The sequence below is a fragment of the Chlorella variabilis genome, assembly GCF_000147415.1.
Source record: "Chlorella variabilis unplaced genomic scaffold CHLNCscaffold_24, whole genome shotgun sequence".
NCBI lineage: Eukaryota > Viridiplantae > Chlorophyta > Trebouxiophyceae > Chlorellales > Chlorellaceae > Chlorella > Chlorella variabilis.
Window position 1 is genome coordinate 632,071 of NW_005435064.1, and position 21,158 is coordinate 653,228.

Here is a 21,158-nt window from a genome sequence, read left to right on the forward strand (position 1 = left end):
ACCTGCTGCAGCAATGGCACGTCTCCACCGCGGGCCATGTACTTTAGGCGACTCTCTTCTTCTCTCTGTTGTACATACACCGCTAATCCTGTAAAGCTGCGGCTCGCAGTCTTTTGGCCTATGTAAACATTTAACAAGGTGCAAGGAAACAAAGGCGCAACGAAGACAGAGGGAATCTTTGCTATGGTCTAAAAGCAAACGGTGCGTAAACCTGGTGGTCGCCAACCAAGGAGGAAGGCAAAAGACAGCAGCCTCAATGCAGCACATGGCTGGCTGCAACTCTGCATGATCACTCTTGGCCCCCCGCCAGGTTAAGGAAGTAGGGCTCCAGCCTGTTGGCGTCCTCCACCAGGCGCTGGATGCCCTCTTGCAGCAGGTCGCGCCCTGCCATGCCAAGGTACTCGTTGAAGCGGCCCTCTGCAGACAAGAAGCACAAACCACAGGGCATTCAGGACCACACAGTGCCACCGCCAGAGCGGCTTTGTGTAGCGTTCCAGCCCGCCAGCTACCCACCATCCACCGTGTCCAGCTCCAGCGGCAGGAACTCGGCGCGTTGCGCCAGCTCCGCGCTCAGCCGTGGCTCCACGCTGCCGGGCACGTCCTCTGCCGCTGACAGCCCCGTGTTGTAGCCATCCAGCGTGGCGGAAGAGGCCAGCGTGTTGAGCACCTTGGGGCCCTGCATTCACATGTGCGCAAGCGAAAGTCAAAGCCAAATCCGTGCACCTGAAGGTGTCCTATGCTTGGTGCGATAGGCACTCACCACCACCAGGAAGTCGCATCCCGCCAGTGCCAGCGCCTCGGCCTTGGTGCGCAACCCGGAGGCCATTACCTTCGTACGGCCGCCATGGTACTTCTGCAGGAGATGATGATAGTGTGTGTGTCAAAAATGTCTGCCATTACCCCCAGCTTCACCCTCTGCCTTTGAGCCACACCCTCCCCAAGTCCACACCTGGATGTAGTTGTAGATCTTCTCCACCAGCAGCAGGCCAGGGTTGATCTCGTTGGCGCCGTAGCCCGCCTTGGCCATGGCAGACATCTCACGCGGCGCCTGAAGGCAAACATATCCTTGAAGTATGGCAATGATGATGCTGTGCTGGTGGATAGGGAGAGTGCTCGGGAGTGGTAGGGCAGGCAGCGTGGGCATGGCAGGCACCCCTCACGTTGGGATCCCGGATCACGCCGGGGTGGCGGTTGTACCAGTCGTGCAGTCGGCCCACATTGGGCTGCACCACGCTAATGCCGTTCTGCGCGGCTGCCGCACCTTGCACAAAGCTACGGGGGAACACATAGTAGAATAAGCACTGTGGAGCTGGTGGTAGTGGAGCATCACTAGGTGAAAGAACAGAGTGGGCCAGGCAGCTGGCTGCTGGCGTCGCTGCCCACCAGGCACCCAAGCCTACCTGTAGACCAGCACCAGGTGGCACGCGATGCCCTCAGCCTCCAGCTGCTTGCACGCCTGGATGGCGGCCCAGGTGGCGGGCATACGCAGCAGCACGCGGTCCTGGTCGACACCAACCTCCTTGTACATATCCACAAGCTGCCGCCCCCGCGCGAGCAGCTTGTCTACAGGGCAGACAGAAATGAAAGAGGTGTGCCTACGGCCATGGGCAGTCAAGAAGGCAGAACAGAAGCATAGGTGGGCAGCAGCGCCCAGCTTTACAGAGCATGCGGTTGGTCGCACCAGCGTCAAAGGCGATACGTGGGTCCACCTCTGTGCTCACACGCCCGGTCACCGTCTCGAGGAACATGCTGCCCACATTGACAAGTGCCTTGTCGACCTGCGGGGGCATTGCAGCGCACGGTGAGGGATCCCAGCATGGCGCAGTAGACGGACGGTGCAAACAGGCAACACGAGGGAGAGAGCTGCTCAAGCAGCGATGAGGAAGGGCATTGCCAGACCGAAGAGCACACAGCCAGTAAACAAAAAGAGGGCTGTACACACCTGGCAGCTCGTCTTGTCGCCGCCTGCCTCCAAGTTGCACTTGTCATAGAAACGTGCTTGTTCCACCGCAAACTGCAGACAGTGCAGTTCGCAGCCGGTGTGGAACAGAGGCAGCTAATACACCGCCTCGCCCCTGATCCCTTGGCACCCACCTTGTAGCGGCGCATGCTGACGGGGTTGCCCATGATGCCGGCCAGCACCGATCGGGACGTGGTGGCCGCTTTGGGCTCCTCCACCTGCTGCAGGCTCTGGCTCAGCAGCACATCGGGCACCACCTGCGGGCAGACGCAATGGTTTCAGACCAACCAACCGCAACCGCGTTGGCAGATAAAGGTAAGCGTGCATTGCGCACCGATGAGAGTGCCTCCAGACGTTCCAACTCAGTAGAGCTGGTGCGGGATGACGGGCTGACATACTGCTGCTCTTTAATTTTGGCATGAACGCGCACGGCGGTGCAACGCGGCAGGCGGCGTCCAGTGGTGCAGCTAGCGAGGGGCGCTGCGTGGGGCGCGACAGTCGCCAACATGGCTGCAGATGCCCCGAACGTCTGCACACGTGCGTGCAGCTGGGGGAGGGGGTCAGATGCCGCTCGGAAAACGCGATGGTGCCGATGCAGCCCAAAGGTATGCGATCCGCCTCCCCCACCCTCCCATCGTCCCTTCGAACCGCGCCGCCGACACATCCGCCGACTTGCATCAGAACCTGTCTACAAACCCCACCCAGAACTCACCAGCGGCAGATGAGCACACAAGAATGCGAAGAGAGAAGTCGACGACGACGACGACGACGACGACGACGAAGAAGAAGAAGATGTGACCAAACACGGGTGACTCAGGGGGAGAAACGGTGGCAGCGACTTTCCAGAGGAAGCCTGCCGCCACTCCCTCCCCACAGGAGGCTGTCAGAAGAAGAAGAAGTGGGTGAGTCGGGGGAGAAGCGCCCGACAGGCTGGCAGCGCGCAGTCACAGTGCGCCCGTCTGGATCCGCCCCGAAGAGGGGTGGAGGGCAGTCTAACCGGGGTGCACCCGATACTGGTGGTACGATGCGCAGATACTGTGAAGCCGGGGCAGAACGTGTCAGCCCTGATCGCATCACATTCGGCGGCATGGCGCGGCATGGCCCACCGGCGCCTGGTCAATCAGCCTGGACCCTGCCTGGACCTGCCTATGGCTGCAGGATTCGTTGGGACGCTGGTCTCTGCAGTTTGCTTGAACTTAAACCCATGTGCCTGTGTGATGGTCACTTCGACAAGCATAGTCCAGGGTCAGTAGTGGGTATGGTCGTGGTGCCCCTTTACCTCCGCCCGCGGTCGACATTCTCTTGTCGACACCGCTGTTCTCTACCCTAAACCCCATAATTCACTGGTAGTGCCCGGCCATTGCGTTCAATACAGCGTCGGCGGGTCAACCTGACACTTGTAATCACTGTCATGCAATGGCGAAAGTGAAAGGGGAAAGCCCCATGTCACCTCGGCCCCCTTTTCTGCCGGGAAGGCCCAGAAACTCAAATCCAGTCGGAAAGCGAGGCAACATTCGTCTTTCGTCAGGCCATCGCGGCAGTGGGAAAACCGCACTTTCATGACAGTGATTGTGTCAGGTTGACCCGCCAACGCAGTACCACGTGCAGAATAACCACACTCAATGACATTTCAATGACATTTCAATTCAATCCACGTGTGAGATCCAGGCAGTACCAGCACCGTACAGAGCTAACTCTCACGCTACTCTCACGCTCACCTCTCCTCGTTCCTATCTCGACAACGTTTATAGGCTCCATCCCAGTCGGTCGCACACGGCCCAGCGGTCGCACATGGCCCAGCGTGATGGGCAGTGGCCCTATGCAGCTGGGAGTAGAGAGCTGAAGCGAGCTGTGCGGGAGGCCAGGGTGCTGACCGTGGGGGCGGGAGGCATCGGCTGCGAGCTGCTCAAGACCCTCGTCACGTCGGGCTTCAGACACATTGAAGTGGTGCGCGTGTAGCCAGGCTGGGTTGTTCAGGGGCGCAGATCTCTTCATGGCGGCGCAGCTGCTGCGCCAGCGGCACCTCCTGGCTGCCCTGCTGGTTTGGCACCCGCAAGATAGCACTCCTCCTGCCGGTCTCTTGCACCAGATCGACATGGACACGATTGAGATGAGCAACCTCAACCGGCAGTTCTTGTTTCGCAAGCGACACGTGGGCATGAGCAAGTCGGTGGTGGCTGCCGAGGCTGCGAAGCACATGCGGCCCGGTATTGACATCACCGCCTGTCAGGCACGAGGCGGAGGGCAGGGCTTGTACCCCACTTGTACATGTCGCACGGGCTAGATGGATCAATCTGGTGCATATTTTCGGTCGACCTGCTCGCTGCCAAATCTGCTTCTCCCAGCCACCCCTAATTGTGCAGGGCAACGTCAAGGAGCCACGATTTGGCGTCGACTTCTTCCGCCGCTTTGACTGCGTGCTGAATGGGCTGGACAACCTGGAGGCGCGGCGGCACATCAATCGGCTGTGTCTGGCGGCGGGGGTGCCGCTGGTGGAGTCAGGCACTGCGGGCTACCTGGGCCAGGTGAATTTGTGCGGTGTTCACTACTGCCTTGCCAGGGTGCTGCAGCAACACCCAGGGTTGCCTTCCTCCCGGCAAGGATGCATGCGCACTGCAGATCGGTCCGTCTCCTAGCGTCGTGTGCAGGTGAGCGTGCACTTGAAGGGACGCACCGAGTGCTTTGAATGCCAGCCCAAGCCCACGCCCAAGACCTTCCCGGTGTGCACCCTGCGCAACACGCCCGACAAGCCCATCCACTGCGTGGTATGGGCCAAGGAGATGCTGTTCCCGCTGCTGTTTGGCGTGCCCGAGGCCTCTGACCTGAACGAAGCAGCTGCGGCAGGTGAGGAGTGGCCAGTTGGTAGCCCACGGGAGGGATGATGCTGAAGGGCTGACTCGTGCATGGACCCTGTGGCATGTAGATGGGGAGGGTGCCGCTAGCACTGCTGACGACCCTACATTCTATCGGCACCGACAGGGGGAGGGCAGTAGGCAGTTTGCTGAGCGAGTGTTCAGGCAAGCAGACAACCCTTGTTGCTGGATTCAGAGGCCAAAGTGCTTCACTTCTCACAGCTACCTTGCATATGCCTGCAATTTCCCTGCAGGCACCTGTACGGCACAAAAATAGTTGAGCTGCGCAGAATGGAGGACTTGTGGCGGAACAGACGGCGACCCGAGCCGCTGGATTTGGATGTGTTGCTGTTGCCGGCTGCTGACGGTAGCGGCACGGCAACTGCTGGAGACAGCGTCGCAATCGGTGGAGCTGCAAAGCCAGTGGATGTAGCCAGCAGCGCATGCAGGGCGCTGGGTTTGAAGGACGTCCATGCTGTGTGGGATGTGCCGCACTCTGCAGCAGTATTCCTGATGGCGGTGCAGCTGTTCGTAGATGGCAGATCAAACGAGCTGGGATCAGCACAGGTGGTTGCTGGCATTCCTTTTGCTCATCACGAGTTGCCATCGCTGGCATTGATCACCAACTCTCCACCTTTGCTGAGGTGATGGATGTATTGCACTGCAGTTCGACAAGGACGATGCCCTGGCAGTGGAGTTTGTGACGGCGGCCGCCAACTTGCGCGCCGCCTGCTACGGTATCCCCATGCAGAGCTTGTTTGAAACCAAGGCAAGCAGGTTAAGTCTTATGCTGAGCTGCCGGCATCAACCTCGCTGGTCGCGTCTGCTCCTGCTGCAATGCACACCGCAGTGCCTGATTTGACCGCAGGGCATGGCAGGCAACATCATTCATGCCATTGCCACCACTAATGCTATCGTGTCGGGGCTGATTGTGGTGGAGGCGCAGAAGCTGCTGGCAGGCGCTGCTGGTTCCTGCCAAACCAGCTTCCTGCACCAGCAGGTTTGTAGGCACGGTGCCAATTGCTGCCGATCTCTGCTGGCATGCTTGCCACAGCATGTGGGATGCTAGCATGCCACCACCGTAGGCGACTAGTGGCATTTGGTTAGCTGGCTGAGATAACCTGTTCTGCTTATTTGGCTGACATGCCTTGTGGCACCCGACAGGTGTCAGGCAGCAAACGCCTGGTGTCACGCATGGCTGCACCCGAGCCCAATGTAGCATGCATGGTGTGCGGGACAGCCCAGGCGGAGCTGGCAATTGACACCAACAAGATGACATTGCAGCAACTCGTAGACAGGGTGAGAGGCGGGCAGATTGGCTTTAAAGTGAAACTAGACAGTTTTCTTGACCCCATCACAACAAGGCAGCAGCAGCATTGGAAAGACAGTCGCAGGCCACATGAATCGCGGTCTGTTGCAGGTGCTGAAGGGGCGGCTGGCGTTGCTGGCACCGACGGTGCGGTGCGGAACCTTCAGCTATGAGGAAGGCGCAGGGCTGGACGAGGACGAGGTAAATGTCTGTCAATTTTTCAATGCTTGCTGCTTGTGGCAACTGAAGCGCTCGACTTTGCTGATTGGAACTGGCGAGAGTCGTCCACATGTGTGGTGCTTTGTCTCTCTCTCTCTTTGCAGGTGATCATGAACCGAGCGCTGCTGCGACGACTGCTGGCCCAGCTGCCAGGGGGAGGCGTGGTGCACAACAGCATCCTGGACATTGACGACCAGGAACAATGCTTCAAGGCGCAACTGATCGTCAAGCACAGAGTAAGCGACGTAGGATATGTGAAGAAAATGGACTTGCTCCTGTTGGCTGCTGACACGCCCTTGCTGTGCCTTGATTTCTCAATGCAACAGGAAGATTGGAATAGCGACCAGCATCCTGAAGGGTTTGTACTCAGCGGCGGGCTGCCAACAGCGCAGGCTGAACAACTGTCAGCTGAGGCCCCAGCAGACGTGGGTGGCAGGCGAGATGGCAGGAATGATCGCAGGGGGCCAATGCCAGCACATGCGGGCGCAAGCGAGCTGGCGGCGCTGCAGGAGACAGAGGACGACGTTGTGCTGCTTGCCAGCGATGACGAGGAGGATGCCACCGAGGCTGCTGTTTGTACAGGTGGGTCCATTTTCTGGATCCTGTTTAAGTGAAGGTGCTCATGGCGCCTATTTGCACAAGCGGCCAGGAGGTACTCAAGCATCCGCTGTATCATGCAGGCGCAGGCAAGCGCAAAGTCAAAGAAGGGGGCATGGATGGCAACAGGAGCGGCAAGAGGACGCGCACGCGGGCTCGTGCATTGGGCAAGCTCGAGGCCAATATTGTCGATCTGTTGGATTCTGACTAGTGCAAGTTCCTAATTCAATATGACAAGGCAAAAATGCGCGCTTTGCACCCGGCTGCCGTCGAATGGAGTAATAGCCAGTGGCATGATTGTGTCATCTGCACCAAAAAGTCGCTCGCCCCATCACCATCAATACTGTCACAAAGTGGGTGCTGGCACAGCTTGGGTTCCAGCTGGGTCAGCAGGGTGCTCCCCACAGCTCGCCAGCTGTCCGGTGGGCAGAGTAGAGTCAGTAGTCAACTCTGCCCAGCTCAAACCCTTGGAACGCTGCCAGCCCAATCTTGAGCTTACCTTTGCATTCACTCCCACCAGGGTGACACGGTCCGGCAGCGGCACGTCTACTGTTGTGGCGCGCCCGATAGATCAGGGAGTGCTGAAAGCAACTTCACCGCCAGCTTTGTGCAGAGTCCCCTACAACGTCGGACAATCTGTCGCCCTCCTCGCTCATTTCCCAGCCATCTGATTGCTCCCTCATCGTGCTCGCCATTGTAACCTAACCAGTTTGCCGCCAGAGGCACGGTGCACCAGGCGTCGCCAGGGCGGTACCATGTATTGCCCTCTCCTGCGGCACGAAACCCGGACGTCACCGCCGTCGAGTGCCGCCTGAAGAACCCAACTGCATACCAGCCAATGCCGAGACAGGTTGCACCGCATGCGCTCTGGCATGTCGCATCTGACTTGTTCCATCTAAATGGGAGGGCCCAGATTCTTGCTAATGGGGCTGATGGGTGTATTTCTGTGAGCGCCGAGCCTGAAAAAAAGCGGAATTAGTTTGGCCTGGGTGGAAAGAATTCGCGATAAGCCCCGATCCCCTGTAAGCCGAGGCCCGCCCCGCACTGCCATCCTTGAGTCAGTCCCTGCCCCAAGGTTCACCCAAGCCAGGCCATCATGCAGACCGTCGCTGCCCGCACCGGCGTTGTGGCGTCCGCCACCGTGAGTGCGAGCTCTGTGTGGCGCTCTTTGCTGTCCCACCCCCTGGCTCGCCGCTGCACATGCACGATGTTAGTTCTCAGCGGCAGGCGCGCCGGTCGGGGAAGGCTGCTGGGCGCTGAGCGCCCCCACACTGTCCCACCTTCATGCAGCGCCGCGCGACCACCATGCGCCGCACCGTGAAGGTCAGTTGATACCCGTGGACTCAATGCCTCTGGCCGGAGGCAAAGCCCTGCCTTGTTGTGTGTAGATGACGCTATTTTCTGAACGCCGCTCGCCGCCGATTGGTTGCGCTGCAGGCCAAGCCTTCCAAGAGCGACAGCGTGTGGTACGGTGAGTGAGTGGGCATGATTAAGCTGCAGGCTGCCAAGGACGGAGGGACGAGCAGAGTCCGCCAAGTGCGCTGCATCAAAACCCACCACCCGTCCTCCCGCAGGCCCCGACCGGCCCAAGTTCCTGGGCCCGTTCTCTGATGGCCTGGTGCCCGCCTACCTGACTGGCGAGTTCCCCGGCGACTACGGCTGGGACACCTCCGGCCTGTCCGCCGACCCCGAGACGTTCAAGCGCTTCCGCACCGTGGAGGTCATCCACGCCCGCTGGGCCATGCTCGGCGCGCTGGGCTGGTGAGGGGCAGCTGGAGGATGCCTGCCACATAGGGGGACGCGCCAGCGTTCTTTGTGTTGCCGGCCTGCTGCACATCACTCGCTGGATATATCGCCATCCAATGCTCGCAGCATCTTCCCCGAGGTGCTCGAGAAGTACAGCGGCGTGGAGTTTGGCGAGGCCGTGTGGTTCAAGGCCGGCGCACAGATCTTTGCGGACGGCGGCCTGAACTACCTGGGCAACCCCGGCCTGGTCCATGCGCAGAGCATCGTGGCCACGCTGGTGGTCCAGGTGCTGCTCATGGGCGCCGTGGAGATCTACCGCGCCAACGGTGAGGGCCCCAGCGGCTTTGGCGAGGGCCAGGACAACCTGTACCCCGGTGAGTGGGTGACCGAACATGTCGAGCTGAGGAAGTCGAGGTTGCACGGCAGCAGTGGAACAAGGCAGGTTGGTGTCGCTGCGTCCCCCATCTTGACCTGGTGTGCCTGCAGGCGGCGCCTTCGACCCCCTGGGCCTGGCTGACGACCCCGACACCCTCGCGGAGCTGAAGGTCAAGGAGCTCAAGAACGGCCGCCTGGCCATGATGTCCATGCTGGGCTTCTTCGTGCAGGCGATCGTGACAGGCGAGCTGGCACAAGCAACTTGCAGGGCCAGAAGCAGCTCACAACCATGCACAGTTTGTTGCTTTGTCCTCGCTAACAGCATTGTGTCTGGACTGCAGGCAAGGGTCCCCTGGACAACCTGCTGACCCATCTTGAGGAGCCTGGCGAGTTTAAGTAAGTCTGGAAGAAGCCCGGGGTTGAGGCGGGGCGTGCTGGCCTAAACGAAACGGCGTCAAACCTGTGCGGCATCGTTTGCTTTGCGTGTTTCTTCACTTGTATTACATGTGCTTATTTAGGGTGACGTTGAAAACACCCCTAACTTATGTTCCCTGCAACTCCACTTGCCCCCCTGCAGCTTCTACGCCAACTACGCCTCCACCCTGGCATGAGCTGTGCTTACCGCCAGTTGGACTTGGGCAGCCCCACCATGTGTGCCGCGTCCAAAGGGCCAGCCGAGAAGAACACCATCCCATCTGTCTCTGCGATGCGTGCACGCATGCCATGTAACTTGCTCATCACCAGAGGCAAGGCATTAGAAGGGCTCCCTCAACGCCATCTTTTTGCATTGGGCGTGTTGCGGTGGATTCCAGGAAAAAGGCAGCAGAGCAGAGATGCAAGCACGAGTTACTCCTGCGGAGCGGGGTCTCACTTTATTTTATCTGACTTGCCTACATCTGAAGGAAGACCGCTCCCAAGACAGCTGTTGCCAGCCAGGCCTGCAACGTGTATTTTATAAAGGCTGTGATCCCAAGCTGGTGTTCAATTGTGCAATGTGAAAGTGTCAATTGAACACCTGCCTAGGCAACTGGAATAGCAGGGCTCGATTTGGTAAACAGAATGTTTGTCAGCACCGCCTTCTGTCACCCAGCCCCACTCAGCGGCGCTGCCGGCGGCCACGACCAGCCGTCCTCACGCACCGCCTGCATGGCCACCGCCGCCCTCCACCCACACAACAACTACGACCTCAGAAACGAGGGCCCATGTGCCAGCACAGTGCCGCTCAGCATTATTAGGATTAGGCATGAGGTAGCAGCTTCGAAAACTTTATAAAGGTTTTTATAAAACGGCATGATCCCCTATTTTGCACCCTAACACCCGCACCAGCGCATCCCAGCTCGCCACAAGCAATCTCTCGAACACAAGAGAACAACCAGAGCCCACAGCATCCCTTTGCCCCGGCGCCGGCGGCCCCAAACGGGCGAGAGCGGCGAAGCGGCCGCCACCCGGGTCCTCAGGGGCAAACATTAGCACCGGTAGCTTCCGCCCTCCCCAGCCCCGCCTCCACAGGCCCTCGGCGGCATCCCTGTCCCCAGCGTCCCACCCAGGGCCAACCTCGCAGCCTACGGACGGCGGCGACGGCCGGCGCCGCGTACCGAGGCGCGAGAACCGGCAATTGGAAAGTTGGCTTCCATTCTATGCCAATGTCTCCCTTTCAAAAAAGTGAGACAAAAAAGCAGAAATCAGGAAACAAGCCGGAACAGAAATGGGATAGAGCAGGGAGGAGAAGAGAGCGAGAGAACTTCAGTAGAACTGGAGACGTCTTTGGACGCACACCCTTGAGGAGACGCACAGAGCTACATACGCCTAGAATCGTCAGTCTACGATCATGCGCGGCGCTGCAGCCAACACAGTGGTGCAAGGAGGTGAGGAGGCAGGGGGCGGCGGCACTGCAGCCAATAGGAAACTTCGCACCTATGCACATTGCCATCAGCTCCTGGAAGAGCAGCTTGCAGGCATATGGGATAAAGACCTGCAGCCCAGCAGACCACGTGCTTAAAACGAGCCCACAAGTACTGACGGCAACAAGCTGGTGATACCAGGCCATGCCCAGGGCGCGCATGCCTGTACAATGCCCGTGGTGTTCTTGCAGGCGGTGCAGTAAAACTGGTTCTTCTTGAGGTTGGCCACCGCAATCAGGCCGCAGACGGAGCAAACGTGCACGCGATAGGCATCGCTCTGATCGTACAAGCGCTCCTGCAGCATGAGGGAGACCAGACAAAGAGAGAACAGAGCATGAGGTAGGCCCGGCGGAGTGGCAAAGAAAAGGGCGACACAGCAAACGCAGGCCCAGAGTTGCCACAAGGTGCACCTTGAGAAAGGCAGCGGCGCCGTGTGAGATGATGCAGTCGCGCTCCATCTCTCCAAAGCGCAGGCCGCCGTCACGAGCGCGTCCCTCTACTGGCTGCCGAGTCAGGATTTGCACCGGCCCTCGCCCTCTGCAACCACAAGCAGCAAGCAAGCAGGCAGGCAGGGCATTGTGGTCGAGGCGTTGCGCAGCTTGTGGTAATGCAGCTGTGCCATCCTCATGGTGCCTGTCCGCACCTCGAGTGTATCTTGTCGTCCACCATGTGCTTGAGACGCTGATAATAGGTGGGGTTGAGAAAGATCTGCGCCTGCAGCTGCCGCCCAGTGTGTCCATTGTACATCACCTCCCAGCCACGGCTCTGGTACCCGCACCTGCGGCACAGGCGCACAAGCGGGAGGGTGGGACGGGAGGACGACATTCGATCAAGATGCGGTGCGCAAAGCAGCCTTCTGTCGGCATAGCTGTGCTGAAGTGGCAAAATGCTGCATCAAGGGTCAGGCCCCACCTGTGCAGGGCCGCTGAAATGTTGTCGACCGTGACAGACGTGAAAGGGGTAGCATCGCCTTCCTTGCCCATGCATGCCGCAACCTGCATCAAGCCACATCTCTGATCTCTGACCCATGCTGTGATCCGTGGACAGCAAAGTAGCATACAGCTGGCCCTCTTGTCCTCCCCTAGTGCACCTTGCTCATTAGCGCTTCTACAAGATGGCCGATGGTCATGCGGGAGGGGATAGCGTGGGGGTTGATGATCAGGTCGGGGGAGATGCCCTCCGCACTGAATGGCATATCCTCCTGCAGCCGCAACAGCAGCAAATATAGATGGCAGGCAAAGATGGATGCCTGCATTGAACTGCCTACTTTGAGCCTGTGCAGAGGGATGGGATGTTTGCTTGTTCCCGTAATGGCCACCAACCTGTGTGTAGGTGATTCCGATGGTCCCCTTCTGCCCATGCCGCGACGCAAACTTGTCACCGACTTGAGGGATGCGAACGGAGCGTACCTGCGGTACTGGTGGACATGCAGATCTGATGAGGCAAGATGCACAGCGTAGTGAGCAGTGGATAGGTATGCAGCAACCAACGTGCATCATTTCATTTCATTGCAACAACATGTGTCAATCAGCAAGCTAGCCATGCTCACCCGCATCTTGACAAATCGCTGGCCATCTGCGCCGGTAGTCACCAGCACCGAGTCTATCATGCCGCTCTCGCTGTGCCGTAGTGCAGTGGAGGCATCCTACAGCAAACGTGTTGAACCACACCATGTTAAGGTCCATTAGTCACACACAACTGTTGTGGTCATGTCGAGCGGAGCCTTAGAGTGCAGCGGTCATGCCTACAGTCGCTCTCACCTTCTTACTGTACCGTTGGGGCAGGCCACTGCCATCATCAGGAATGGGGCTCGTCTTACCAATCACAATGTCGTCACCTGCACAAACACAGCCGAATCGGCCTGGGAAGGATATGAAGTGGCGGCGACGACGCTCCGTGTTGTCGGGCACCAAAACGACCTACTCATCTTTGGCGACTGTACGCTCCTCAGCCCACCCACCTGACACACGTGTGCCGGGCGGTGCAATGCCGTCATCATCCAGTTTGTCGTAGGTGCCGTGACGTGTGCCCGCGGTGATCTCGCGGTTAGGGCGCTCGATTGACTCCTGCACCAGCGACCCCTGCTTCTTCTCCTCCGTCTGCAGGTGGGCAGGGCAATATGGCGAGGGTTTCCATCCAATGTATCCAGGGCGCATGCTGGGACACCTACACACTCAAATGGATCGCATATCAAGACCCCACCCGGCATCCACACCTTGTACGAGCGGAAGAAGATGGAGCGGAAGATGCCGCGGTCGATGGACGACTGATTCATCATGGTGGAGTCCTCTTGGTTGTAGCCCGAGTAGCAGGCAATGGCCACGATGGTGTTGATGCCTGCACAGAGTGGCAGAGGCATACTTGGTGATGGGTTTTAAAAAGAAATGACAGCCATCCTGTTGATTTACAGCCTGAGCACACAGAGTAATGCTACCAACTGGCGCACCAGCAGGTAGCTCCCGAAAGTGCAGGTATTCCATGTTGCGTGTCGTGACCAGCGGCTTCTGCGGGTAGAAGAGCACATAGCCCTGGGTGTCCATGCGCACCTGGTAGTTGGTCACATACATGCCTGCAGTAGCAGGGGATGGGGCAACGGCAAACCGCATTGCAAGAACAAGAAAACGAAAGCGGAGGATGGCCCAGGTCATGCGGCTCCCAGAGCAACCAATTGTGCAATCTACCATCACACACAAACACACACATATTGTGGAATGTGAAGACCAGCACTGCGGGTGGCAGACCCACCCATGGCCTGCTTGCCCATGGCACTCTGGTATGTGTTGCGGGGCGACTGGTTGTGGTCTGGGAAGGGGACGATGGATGCGCAGACGCCCAGGATCATGGCGGGGTGGATCTCGCAGTGTGTGTACAACGCAATGCTGCTGGCGGTGGCAGCATCCTCCGCTGCAAGGAAGGGCATTAGCGAAGGCAAGGGTTGGGGGCAATAAGCAGCAAGAACGATGAGGCGCAAGCAAGTACCCACCTATGCGCGCTAGGCGCAGGTCGTTGATGAACATGGCAATCATGGTGGTCTCTTCTTCCTCGACATCCACGTATCTACGCGGCAGTGGCGATGCGATGGCGTATACGGATTGAAACAGTGATCCTTTTGCCCAAAACATCCTTTGCCCAAACACATACAGCCCGACAGTGTAACACTCATACTCACTCAATGTACCCTGCCTCAATCATGCTCTGCCACGTGAACCCCGTCTCCTCCCGGTTTTGCAGGTTAATGATGTCTCGCTTTTTGACCTGCAGCGGATCTAGCGAGCAACTATGATATATGAACTACTGCAAGTGCATTCTCCCACCGACCTTCACCGACCTTGACGGCCTGGTCCTCCACAATGAACAGCGGCCGGCAGCAGCGCCCATAGTCGGTGTACAACCGCAGCTCCTGCATCGCGCATTGCAACTTGTAACCTTAGGAGTCGCAAAGTAGAGCTGCGCACCAACATCAAAACCAAAGTAACCTGTCAATCGTGTGCATTCCACCCATACAGGCTGATTATCCGCCCACCTGCAGCCGAATATCGTGCACAACGCCGACCTCAGTGCTGATGTCAACCTGCCGCCGCATTGCGCGCAGCGTCTCCACCAGCGTCTGCGGGTCGCGGTGGATGCCCACCCACACGCCTGGAACGAGTGCAGGCCACAGACAAATAAGGTAATCAAGGGAACAGCGAACAATTGACCAGGAGAGTTGGGGATGCCGAAAAAGACAGGGCCGTAAAAGGCCATACCATTGACAAAAATTTTGGTGGCCTTGGGAATGACCGATGGCGAGATCTCCTCCAGGTCCTCTGTGGCCCACTCCTGCACAGTGACGCAAGCGGCACACAGCAAGGCACACAGCAGTGATTGATGATCTGAATGAGCAGTTCAAACATGGACCAGAGCACCATGAATAGGGATGGAAAGGGGTAAGAGGGAGGAAGTGCAATTGGACTCATTGATACCTGCAGAAAGTCGAGCACGGGATTGCTGGCACAGCCAACACTGATATACGTCATGAGCGCCAGGTTCTTCACCAGCCCGCAGGCCTGCCCCTCAGGCGTCTCTGCAGGCAAGCCATGCAGCAGTGCACCGGCTATTCAACCCTGACAGTGAACCACCATGATTGTCCAGGCTGGCTCTCTACCAAGTAGTTCAGAGTCAAAAATGCTGCTCATCTCTTGCGGATATGACCCACACATGTAGCACAAAAGGTAATGGCCTGTGCATACCTGCGGGGCAGATCATGCCCCACTGGCTGTTGTGCAGCTGGCGTGGCTTGGCAATCTTGCCCTCGCGGCCGATGGGCGAGTTGATGCGCCGCAGGTGGCTCAGCGTGGAGGCGTAGGTCAGGCGGTTGAGCACCTGCGAAACCCCCGGCCGCACCTCGCCCGCGCCCACCACACCCCAGTTGCCAGTTGCCAGTGAGTACCTGCAGCGGTATTTATGCAAAGGCATTGTTGAATGAGGAAATAGTCCAGCCACGCCAGACAGTTCACGAACACCATTCGTTCCTCAAAATGCACACCAAGGCACCGCATAAACCTGAGCCCGCGAGTGATGGTGTCCTTGTTGATGGCAGAGGTGAGATTGATCTCCTTGCCCTTGTCAACACACTTTTGCACATAACCCCGAACGTCCTTGCTCAGTTTCCTGCAGAAGGAAACAACAATATGCAGCTTGCCCTGGTCCAAACCTCCAGCGCCTAGGCAATGCTCTGGGCAACACCAGCAGCACCGCCTCCTCACCTGAAAAGCTGCCTAAACAAGTTGGCCAGCAGTGGGCCACCCAGGTCTAGCCTCTTGTTGCCGTAGTGGTCGCGGTCGTCCTCCTCGCGCCGGCCCAGCGCCACCAGGAGCAGGCGGTGTATGACATAACCGAAAAAGTAGGCCTGAAAGCGGAGCAGTGGAAATGAACAGGCATGAAACAACGGTCTGACAGAGTTCCACTGATACAACGGTCGGCAGAATTTTGCTGACTGACACCAACCAACGGACCACACTACACAACTCGCGTCAAGCCCACCTTCTTGGTCTCACAGAACTCCTCCATGCCGACGTGTGGCAGCAGCTCCTTTTGCAGCAGCTCGCGTGCATACTGAATGCGTGCATTGCGTGTGGCGCCAATGGTGCTGCCACGCTTGCCGATGTAGTCCAATGCTACCTCCTGCAAAGCATAGGCGGCCTTAAGCAACAAGTCTGGCAGGCATGCGCGTGGAGAGTAGAGCTGGTAGGCATGCAGAGTGCGGCCTCCTGACGCCCCACACCTGGCTCTGGATGGGGAAGGCCTCCTCTATGGACGGTCGTAGCGCCTCCATCATCGTGGTGTCCCCAAAATCGTACACAATGTGCTCCAGGATGTCCTTATCGGCCTATGCGAAGGGAGCGGACGTGTCCAGATAGACACTTATGGATGGGGAGGGCTGGCAAACACTCAGACAGCAAACACGAAGTGGTACGGCTTACCACAAATCCCAGGGCGCGGAAGATGATGAGGATGGGGATGTCGGCACGCACGTAGGGGATGGAGGCCCGGATGCACTGCCCCGCCCCCTTCTGCCCCGCCCGCGACAGCATCTTCACCTGCATCGTGCTCACTGTGCGCGTGCTGCCCTCTACCACCGACCTGCGATGCAAAGCATGCACAACCAATGAACAGGGAATGAGAAGCTGCGGTCACACTGTTGACGCCCTCGCCTGACTCACCTGCACTCTGCCACATAGGCATACTTGGAGGGCTGGCTCTTGCGAAACACATAGACGTGGTTGTTGGCCATCCGCTCCTGCAGCACACAACATACACCAGTGCTACAAAACTCAGCCACCGTGCCCTCAGCAACAGGGGTAATCCCGTGTCGCTGGCTGAGCCTCGTGCTGCCACGCACGCACGCACCTGTGCAATCAGCACTTTCTCGCTGCCGTTGATCACAAAGTAGCCGCCCTGGTCGTATGGGCACTCCCCCAGATCGCACAGGTCGCGCTCGCTTCGGCCGCTGAGGTTGCAATAGTCTGAGCGCAGCATGATGGGCACCTGCAGGTTCCGAGGGGAAATGGCGCAGATAGTAATGGGTCTGCAGAGCTGCACCAGGCCGATCGCTCAGTGCATGCTGGGTGGACTATGGCTGCAGCGGCACCACGAAACACAATACAGCAGCACCCACATCGCCCAGGAACACTTTGGGGTAGGGGGTGACCTCCACCTCCTCGCTGCCATCCGAGTGTACAACCTGCATGCGCCAACAGCCAGCACAACCATCGCAAAAGACAGGCACAATGGCAGCCAGGCCAGCCAAGAAGCAGCGCGTAGGTGGTCTGCAGTATTGCAGGGGCAGCGGCTGGCACCTTGTCCCGCCGTTCAATGTCCACGTAAAGCGGCGCTGCATAGGTGAGGTTGCGCAGCCGCGCCTCCTTTGGGAACAGCACCGCCGTCTCCCCATCAGCCTCGATAAAGACTGGCTTGGACAAGTAGATTTGTCCAAACTCCACCTGCGCCGCATCGCATGTATTCATCAAGAGTTCATTCTTCCAGTCATCAGCATGCATTCCCCCTCGACACCCACCCACCTCGAATATTTTCTCCACATCGTCCTCCACCTGCATGCCCGGCACGTGCTGGCTCTGCGGCGTGATGGAGATCAGCTTGTTCTCATCCACAATCTCCTGAAGCGACGTGTTGATGAAGTCGTTGAAGGAGTCGAGCTGCTGCCGCACCAGGCCCTTCTCCTCAAAGTAGGCTGAGATGACGGCCCTGCGGGTGCAAAGGGGTGCGCTGGATAACAGTACCAGCCTTTTGCCAGACCCGCAAGCAAGTCGGCGCGAGAAAGGGCTGCAGGCGGCGTTAGCGGCGGGCGGCAATCGCGGCGACGGCACCCGGCTGCAGCTGGTGCAGCTCGGGCGCCGTCACAAGCTCGCGTTTACAGCAACACATAGAGTGACGGGAGCTTGCAGGCGCTGCGCACCATGCGTCCTGATCGTCGATTTCAGCGGCCGCTGAGGGGGATAGGCCCTCGTCCTCCAAGCCATACATCGGGACAAGCTGCCCCGCCGGGAGCGGGGCCTGCACAGGGTTGCGCCAAGCAGCTGGCTCGCAATACGGAACGAGGAAGATGTGGTCCACGACCCCAGCGATGTGAATGAGGAGCGTAAAGTAGGCTCATCGATGAAGCAAGAGCTCCGCTTCTAAATCTATGCTTTTTATCAGCGCCCAGCTGTACGCCTCTTTCCGTTCAGGCTACATCGAACAGATCTGTGCAATGTGGGTTCTGGGACCAGTCCCTGCCGTTCAGGCGAGTTAGGCGCACCGCATAACGCCGGGTGCCTGCAGGGCTTCGGGCGCAGGCACGGTGAACCTGAGCCCGCATGCACGAGTAGTGTACGGCGAAAGGCAACGGCCGACTCTTGCAGCCGCCGCCGCCCGGCGCCGCCGCCGCCGGGCACCTTGCCGCACCAGGCGTTGGTCGTTCTCTGCATTATCCATCGCTGTCTGCTTGCACCGTATACCATGGCTGCGCTGTTTTGCAGCTGCACCTGCAAAATGATCTGCCAGTCTTTGAGACTACTGCATGTGTGTCATCGCTTGATCACTCGCTCTGCTTTCCGCATGTCTATAAGTTCTCTAACCTGAGCTTTACAGTTGCTGCCTCATTTACCCCATCCTGAATGCGAACAATTGTGCATTTTTTCATGGTGGTCCTGCCGCATCACGGGTCGGCTCAGCCACTAACATGTGAGCATGTCGGGGTAATCCCTCTTTCTCTAGCTGAGCTATGTTTTGGTGTGAGGTTGAGGCTGCGCACAATTGCAAACCGGCTGTGTGGCTGGCTGAAACAAATGTCTGGAGTTGAACATCATGAGCAAGCAACTTGTTGCTGACCGCGACATACTTGTTTCCTGCAGGCTGATCGAGGCTTTTCATTGGATCAGGGCCCACTACCCGTACTGGGGCCGCAATGGAGGCAGGGATCACATTGTGGTGGGTGGGCAGCTCCTGGCTGACTGCTGGCTGGCTGGGAGCCGAGCTGTGTGGGGGGCGACCCTGCCCCGCTGCGCTTCGCTGCTCCCTGCCACGGTCGGTCAAGCTCCTGCCGCTGTCGCGCCGTCGCCATCGGCACCCCGCCGCTGCAGCTGTCGCCTGCAGCCTGCAGCTGTTCACGACAAGGGCTCAGCCAGCTGTGCTGCGCCCAGCCATCACCATCTCCATTGGGGCCGCACTGAACTCCCGCACTTCAGCATTCAGGACTGTCCATTTAGTAACCTAGGAGATATAATGGTAGCCTAGGGCTGATTCACGCATGGACCGTTTATTGCATGTAGATGGGGAGGGTGCCGCTAGGACGATCCTGCATTCTATCGGCGCCGACAGGGGGAGGGCAGCAGGCAGTTTGTCGAGCGAGTGCATTGAGTTGGAAGTTGGTGCATCGAGTTGGAAGTTGGCATGAGTGGAGCTCAAACTCGTCTGTCACAGCGTCAGGGCACCACCTGTACTTCGGGAGGACGAATCAACAAAAACGTCTGCTGTGCAAATTGTACACAAATTTCCAGCACCCCTCGGATTTTCCTAGCTGGGGCTTGATTTTGGCACCCGAGCTGATTTTCAGACCTGAGCTTGGGGTCGGGCAGAATTTGTCCGAGTTCTGGTCAGGTTGTTCCGAGCTCCGGTCATCTTTTGTGCGAGCTGGCGCTGCCAGCTCGACAAAAGCTGACGGGGAATTCCGACCGACCAGACCGACCGGAGGTCCTCGCCTGCTGCCTGCACGCTTCCGACCCGACCCGACCTACCTGAGCTCCCTAAAAAGCCAGGAACTTGAGTTTTAGGTTGTTTCAGTGCGCAACTGTTAGGTTTAGGGGTGTCCCATGCCCCGGGTGTAGGTTTTTTAGGGTTCTTCGGGTGGGGTCAGGTGGGGGTAGGAGGATGTCGGAGGAAGACTTAGGTAGAATAATACGAGGGGTCTTGGAAATCTGTCGAATTGTAATGTGAACGCCCTGGCGTTACAGTAAAATGTGACAAGGTGGGGGAAGGGGGGCATGGATTCAAGGGACGGGAGTGGGTCCACCAAATCCTCGAACAAAATCCATCATAGCCTCTTCAGAACACTATGCTGGCTTTGCATGGCACCCAGGTCATCCAGCCTGGCATACAGCCACTGCAAAGGCATACCATTTGGATACGTCTAGAGCTTCAGCATAGGCTCAATCCCACTCCTCAATCAAGAGCTTGACTGCCATGACCGTTGGCACAAATCACCTGTACCAGCGTGGAGAACGCATCGTCTTCTGCAGGGTTGTAGTCTGTCAAGGGTGCTGGCCTGGAGAGTAGTGGGGCTGCTGCTGTTGCATTACGCCGCTCATTGAGCATCTCGCGTGCAACACTGCCATATGGCCGATAACCTGTCCAGATGTGCCTGCATTCATACAACACGCAAGTGGCGGATAAGTGGGGCTGCAGCAGCTGCAAGGAACTCCAGCTGAATGGACAGCCAGTCAGCCAACCTGCGCCACACTTTCGCTATGTTGGCCTGCATTCGCCCGATTTCATCTTCGGTGACTGCCTCTAGAATCTCTGGCACCTTAACCATGTCTTTCTCGAGGATGCGAATGCTATAGCTCTCTATATCGAGCACGGAACTCCAGGAGGGATGTATATCATCGTGAACGAGCACCGGGATGCAACTGCAGGACATAATACATTTGCAACAAGCGGGGTAAATGCACTCCAACACAATTGTACTGAAAAGTGTACCACTAGCCTACCCATGCACGACAGCTTCGTCGAAACGTGACGTCCAGCCCTCGCCCAAAAGCGAGAAGCAAAATGTCGAGGAAGCCAGCATCTCGGAGTAGCCTCCTGTCTCTCCCTCAGGCAGCGCTTCACCAACATGGATCTTGTGCTTGCCCCACCAGTCATTGTCACGCGTCATGTTGTTTAGGAACTGACGCGTGCCACGGCTATATGCTGGGGACGAGTGCAGCATGCGGCCCTTAAAGAAACCTAACACTCGCCGCTTGCGAGTGGGTGCCCCCAACATGGGTGATTTGGAGTACTTGCGCGGGCTGAACATCAACGGCACAATCAGATCCTGCAAAACCATTGTAGAATTTTCAGAGTCCAATCTGCGGTTGCATCAATGGGATTGTGTATCACAATGCAATGGTGAAATAATTCCCACCTTCCTAGGGTCATAACAAGGAAAGTCCCCAAGTTTG

The 21,158-nt window shown here is 58.1% G+C and overlaps 4 protein-coding genes across 4 annotated transcripts; 2 read left to right on the plus strand and 2 right to left on the minus strand.

Moving 5' to 3' along the window:
* Positions 1–111: 111 nt before the first annotated feature.
* CHLNCDRAFT_59034 (hypothetical protein) lies at positions 112–2,832 on the minus strand. The gene is made up of 11 exons (XM_005844226.1): positions 2,673–2,832; positions 2,295–2,489; positions 2,095–2,217; positions 1,943–2,014; positions 1,682–1,778; positions 1,401–1,563; positions 1,161–1,272; positions 950–1,048; positions 761–853; positions 514–676; positions 112–417 (listed from the first exon to the last, which is right to left on the minus strand). Exons 2-11 carry the CDS (start codon positions 2,466–2,468, stop codon positions 290–292), a joined length of 1,224 nt encoding a protein of 407 aa, XP_005844288.1. The 5' UTR covers positions 2,469–2,489; positions 2,673–2,832; the 3' UTR covers positions 112–289.
* Positions 2,833–3,751: 919 nt separating this feature from the next.
* CHLNCDRAFT_27175 (hypothetical protein) lies at positions 3,752–6,954 on the plus strand (the record flags this gene model as incomplete). Its single annotated transcript, XM_005844146.1, has 12 exons — positions 3,752–3,907; positions 4,050–4,185; positions 4,209–4,213; positions 4,324–4,485; positions 4,609–4,804; positions 4,884–4,971; positions 5,067–5,379; positions 5,480–5,594; positions 5,691–5,816; positions 5,984–6,199; positions 6,461–6,576; positions 6,667–6,954. The coding sequence occupies 12 exons, from the start codon at positions 3,752–3,754 to the stop codon at positions 6,952–6,954; spliced, it is 1,917 nt and encodes a 638-aa protein (XP_005844208.1).
* A 1,050-nt stretch (positions 6,955–8,004) lies between these two features.
* Positions 8,005–9,800, plus strand: CHLNCDRAFT_32733 (hypothetical protein). Its single transcript, XM_005844147.1, has 8 exons — positions 8,005–8,078; positions 8,228–8,260; positions 8,375–8,408; positions 8,512–8,698; positions 8,810–9,057; positions 9,170–9,301; positions 9,400–9,454; positions 9,636–9,800. Exons 1-8 carry the CDS (start codon positions 8,034–8,036, stop codon positions 9,667–9,669), a joined length of 768 nt encoding a protein of 255 aa, XP_005844209.1. The 5' UTR covers positions 8,005–8,033; the 3' UTR covers positions 9,670–9,800.
* An 875-nt stretch (positions 9,801–10,675) lies between these two features.
* On the minus strand, positions 10,676–17,982 carry CHLNCDRAFT_59036 (hypothetical protein; the record flags this gene model as incomplete). Its single annotated transcript, XM_005844227.1, has 32 exons — positions 10,676–10,896; positions 10,973–11,030; positions 11,123–11,254; positions 11,370–11,496; positions 11,603–11,737; positions 11,872–11,954; positions 12,050–12,160; positions 12,282–12,368; positions 12,509–12,604; positions 12,720–12,796; positions 12,920–13,058; positions 13,175–13,296; positions 13,406–13,528; positions 13,705–13,863; positions 13,943–14,016; positions 14,129–14,214; positions 14,288–14,359; positions 14,483–14,598; positions 14,706–14,778; positions 14,922–15,022; positions 15,189–15,388; positions 15,502–15,609; positions 15,705–15,847; positions 15,982–16,122; positions 16,223–16,327; positions 16,422–16,581; positions 16,662–16,738; positions 16,849–16,986; positions 17,117–17,182; positions 17,298–17,441; positions 17,520–17,703; positions 17,915–17,982. The coding sequence occupies 32 exons, from the start codon at positions 17,980–17,982 to the stop codon at positions 10,874–10,876; spliced, it is 3,528 nt and encodes a 1,175-aa protein (XP_005844289.1). The 3' UTR covers positions 10,676–10,873.
* Positions 17,983–21,158: the final 3,176 nt, after the last annotated feature.

What these genes read in the sequence shown, in the direction of transcription:
- CHLNCDRAFT_32733 (XM_005844147.1), top strand. Translation starts at nt 8,034, where the DNA reads ATGCAGACCGTCGCTGCCCGCACCGGCGTTGTGGCGTCCGCCACC. An exon ending in GCGTTGTGGCGTCCGCCACC is followed by an intron (nt 8,079 to 8,227) that starts GTGAGTGCGAGC and finishes ACCTTCATGCAG; the next exon opens with CGCCGCGCGACCACCATGCG. An exon ending in CGTGCAGGCGATCGTGACAG is followed by an intron (nt 9,302 to 9,399) that starts GCGAGCTGGCAC and finishes TCTGGACTGCAG; the next exon opens with GCAAGGGTCCCCTGGACAAC.
- CHLNCDRAFT_59034 (XM_005844226.1), bottom strand. Translation starts at nt 2,468, where the DNA reads ATGTTGGCGACTGTCGCGCCCCACGCAGCGCCCCTCGCTAGCTGCACC. An exon ending in GCGACAAGACGAGCTGCCAG is followed by an intron (nt 1,779 to 1,942) that starts GTGTGTACAGCC and finishes ATGCCCCCGCAG; the next exon opens with GTCGACAAGGCACTTGTCAA. An exon ending in ACGTATCGCCTTTGACGCTG is followed by an intron (nt 1,564 to 1,681) that starts GTGCGACCAACC and finishes TCTGCCCTGTAG; the next exon opens with ACAAGCTGCTCGCGCGGGGG.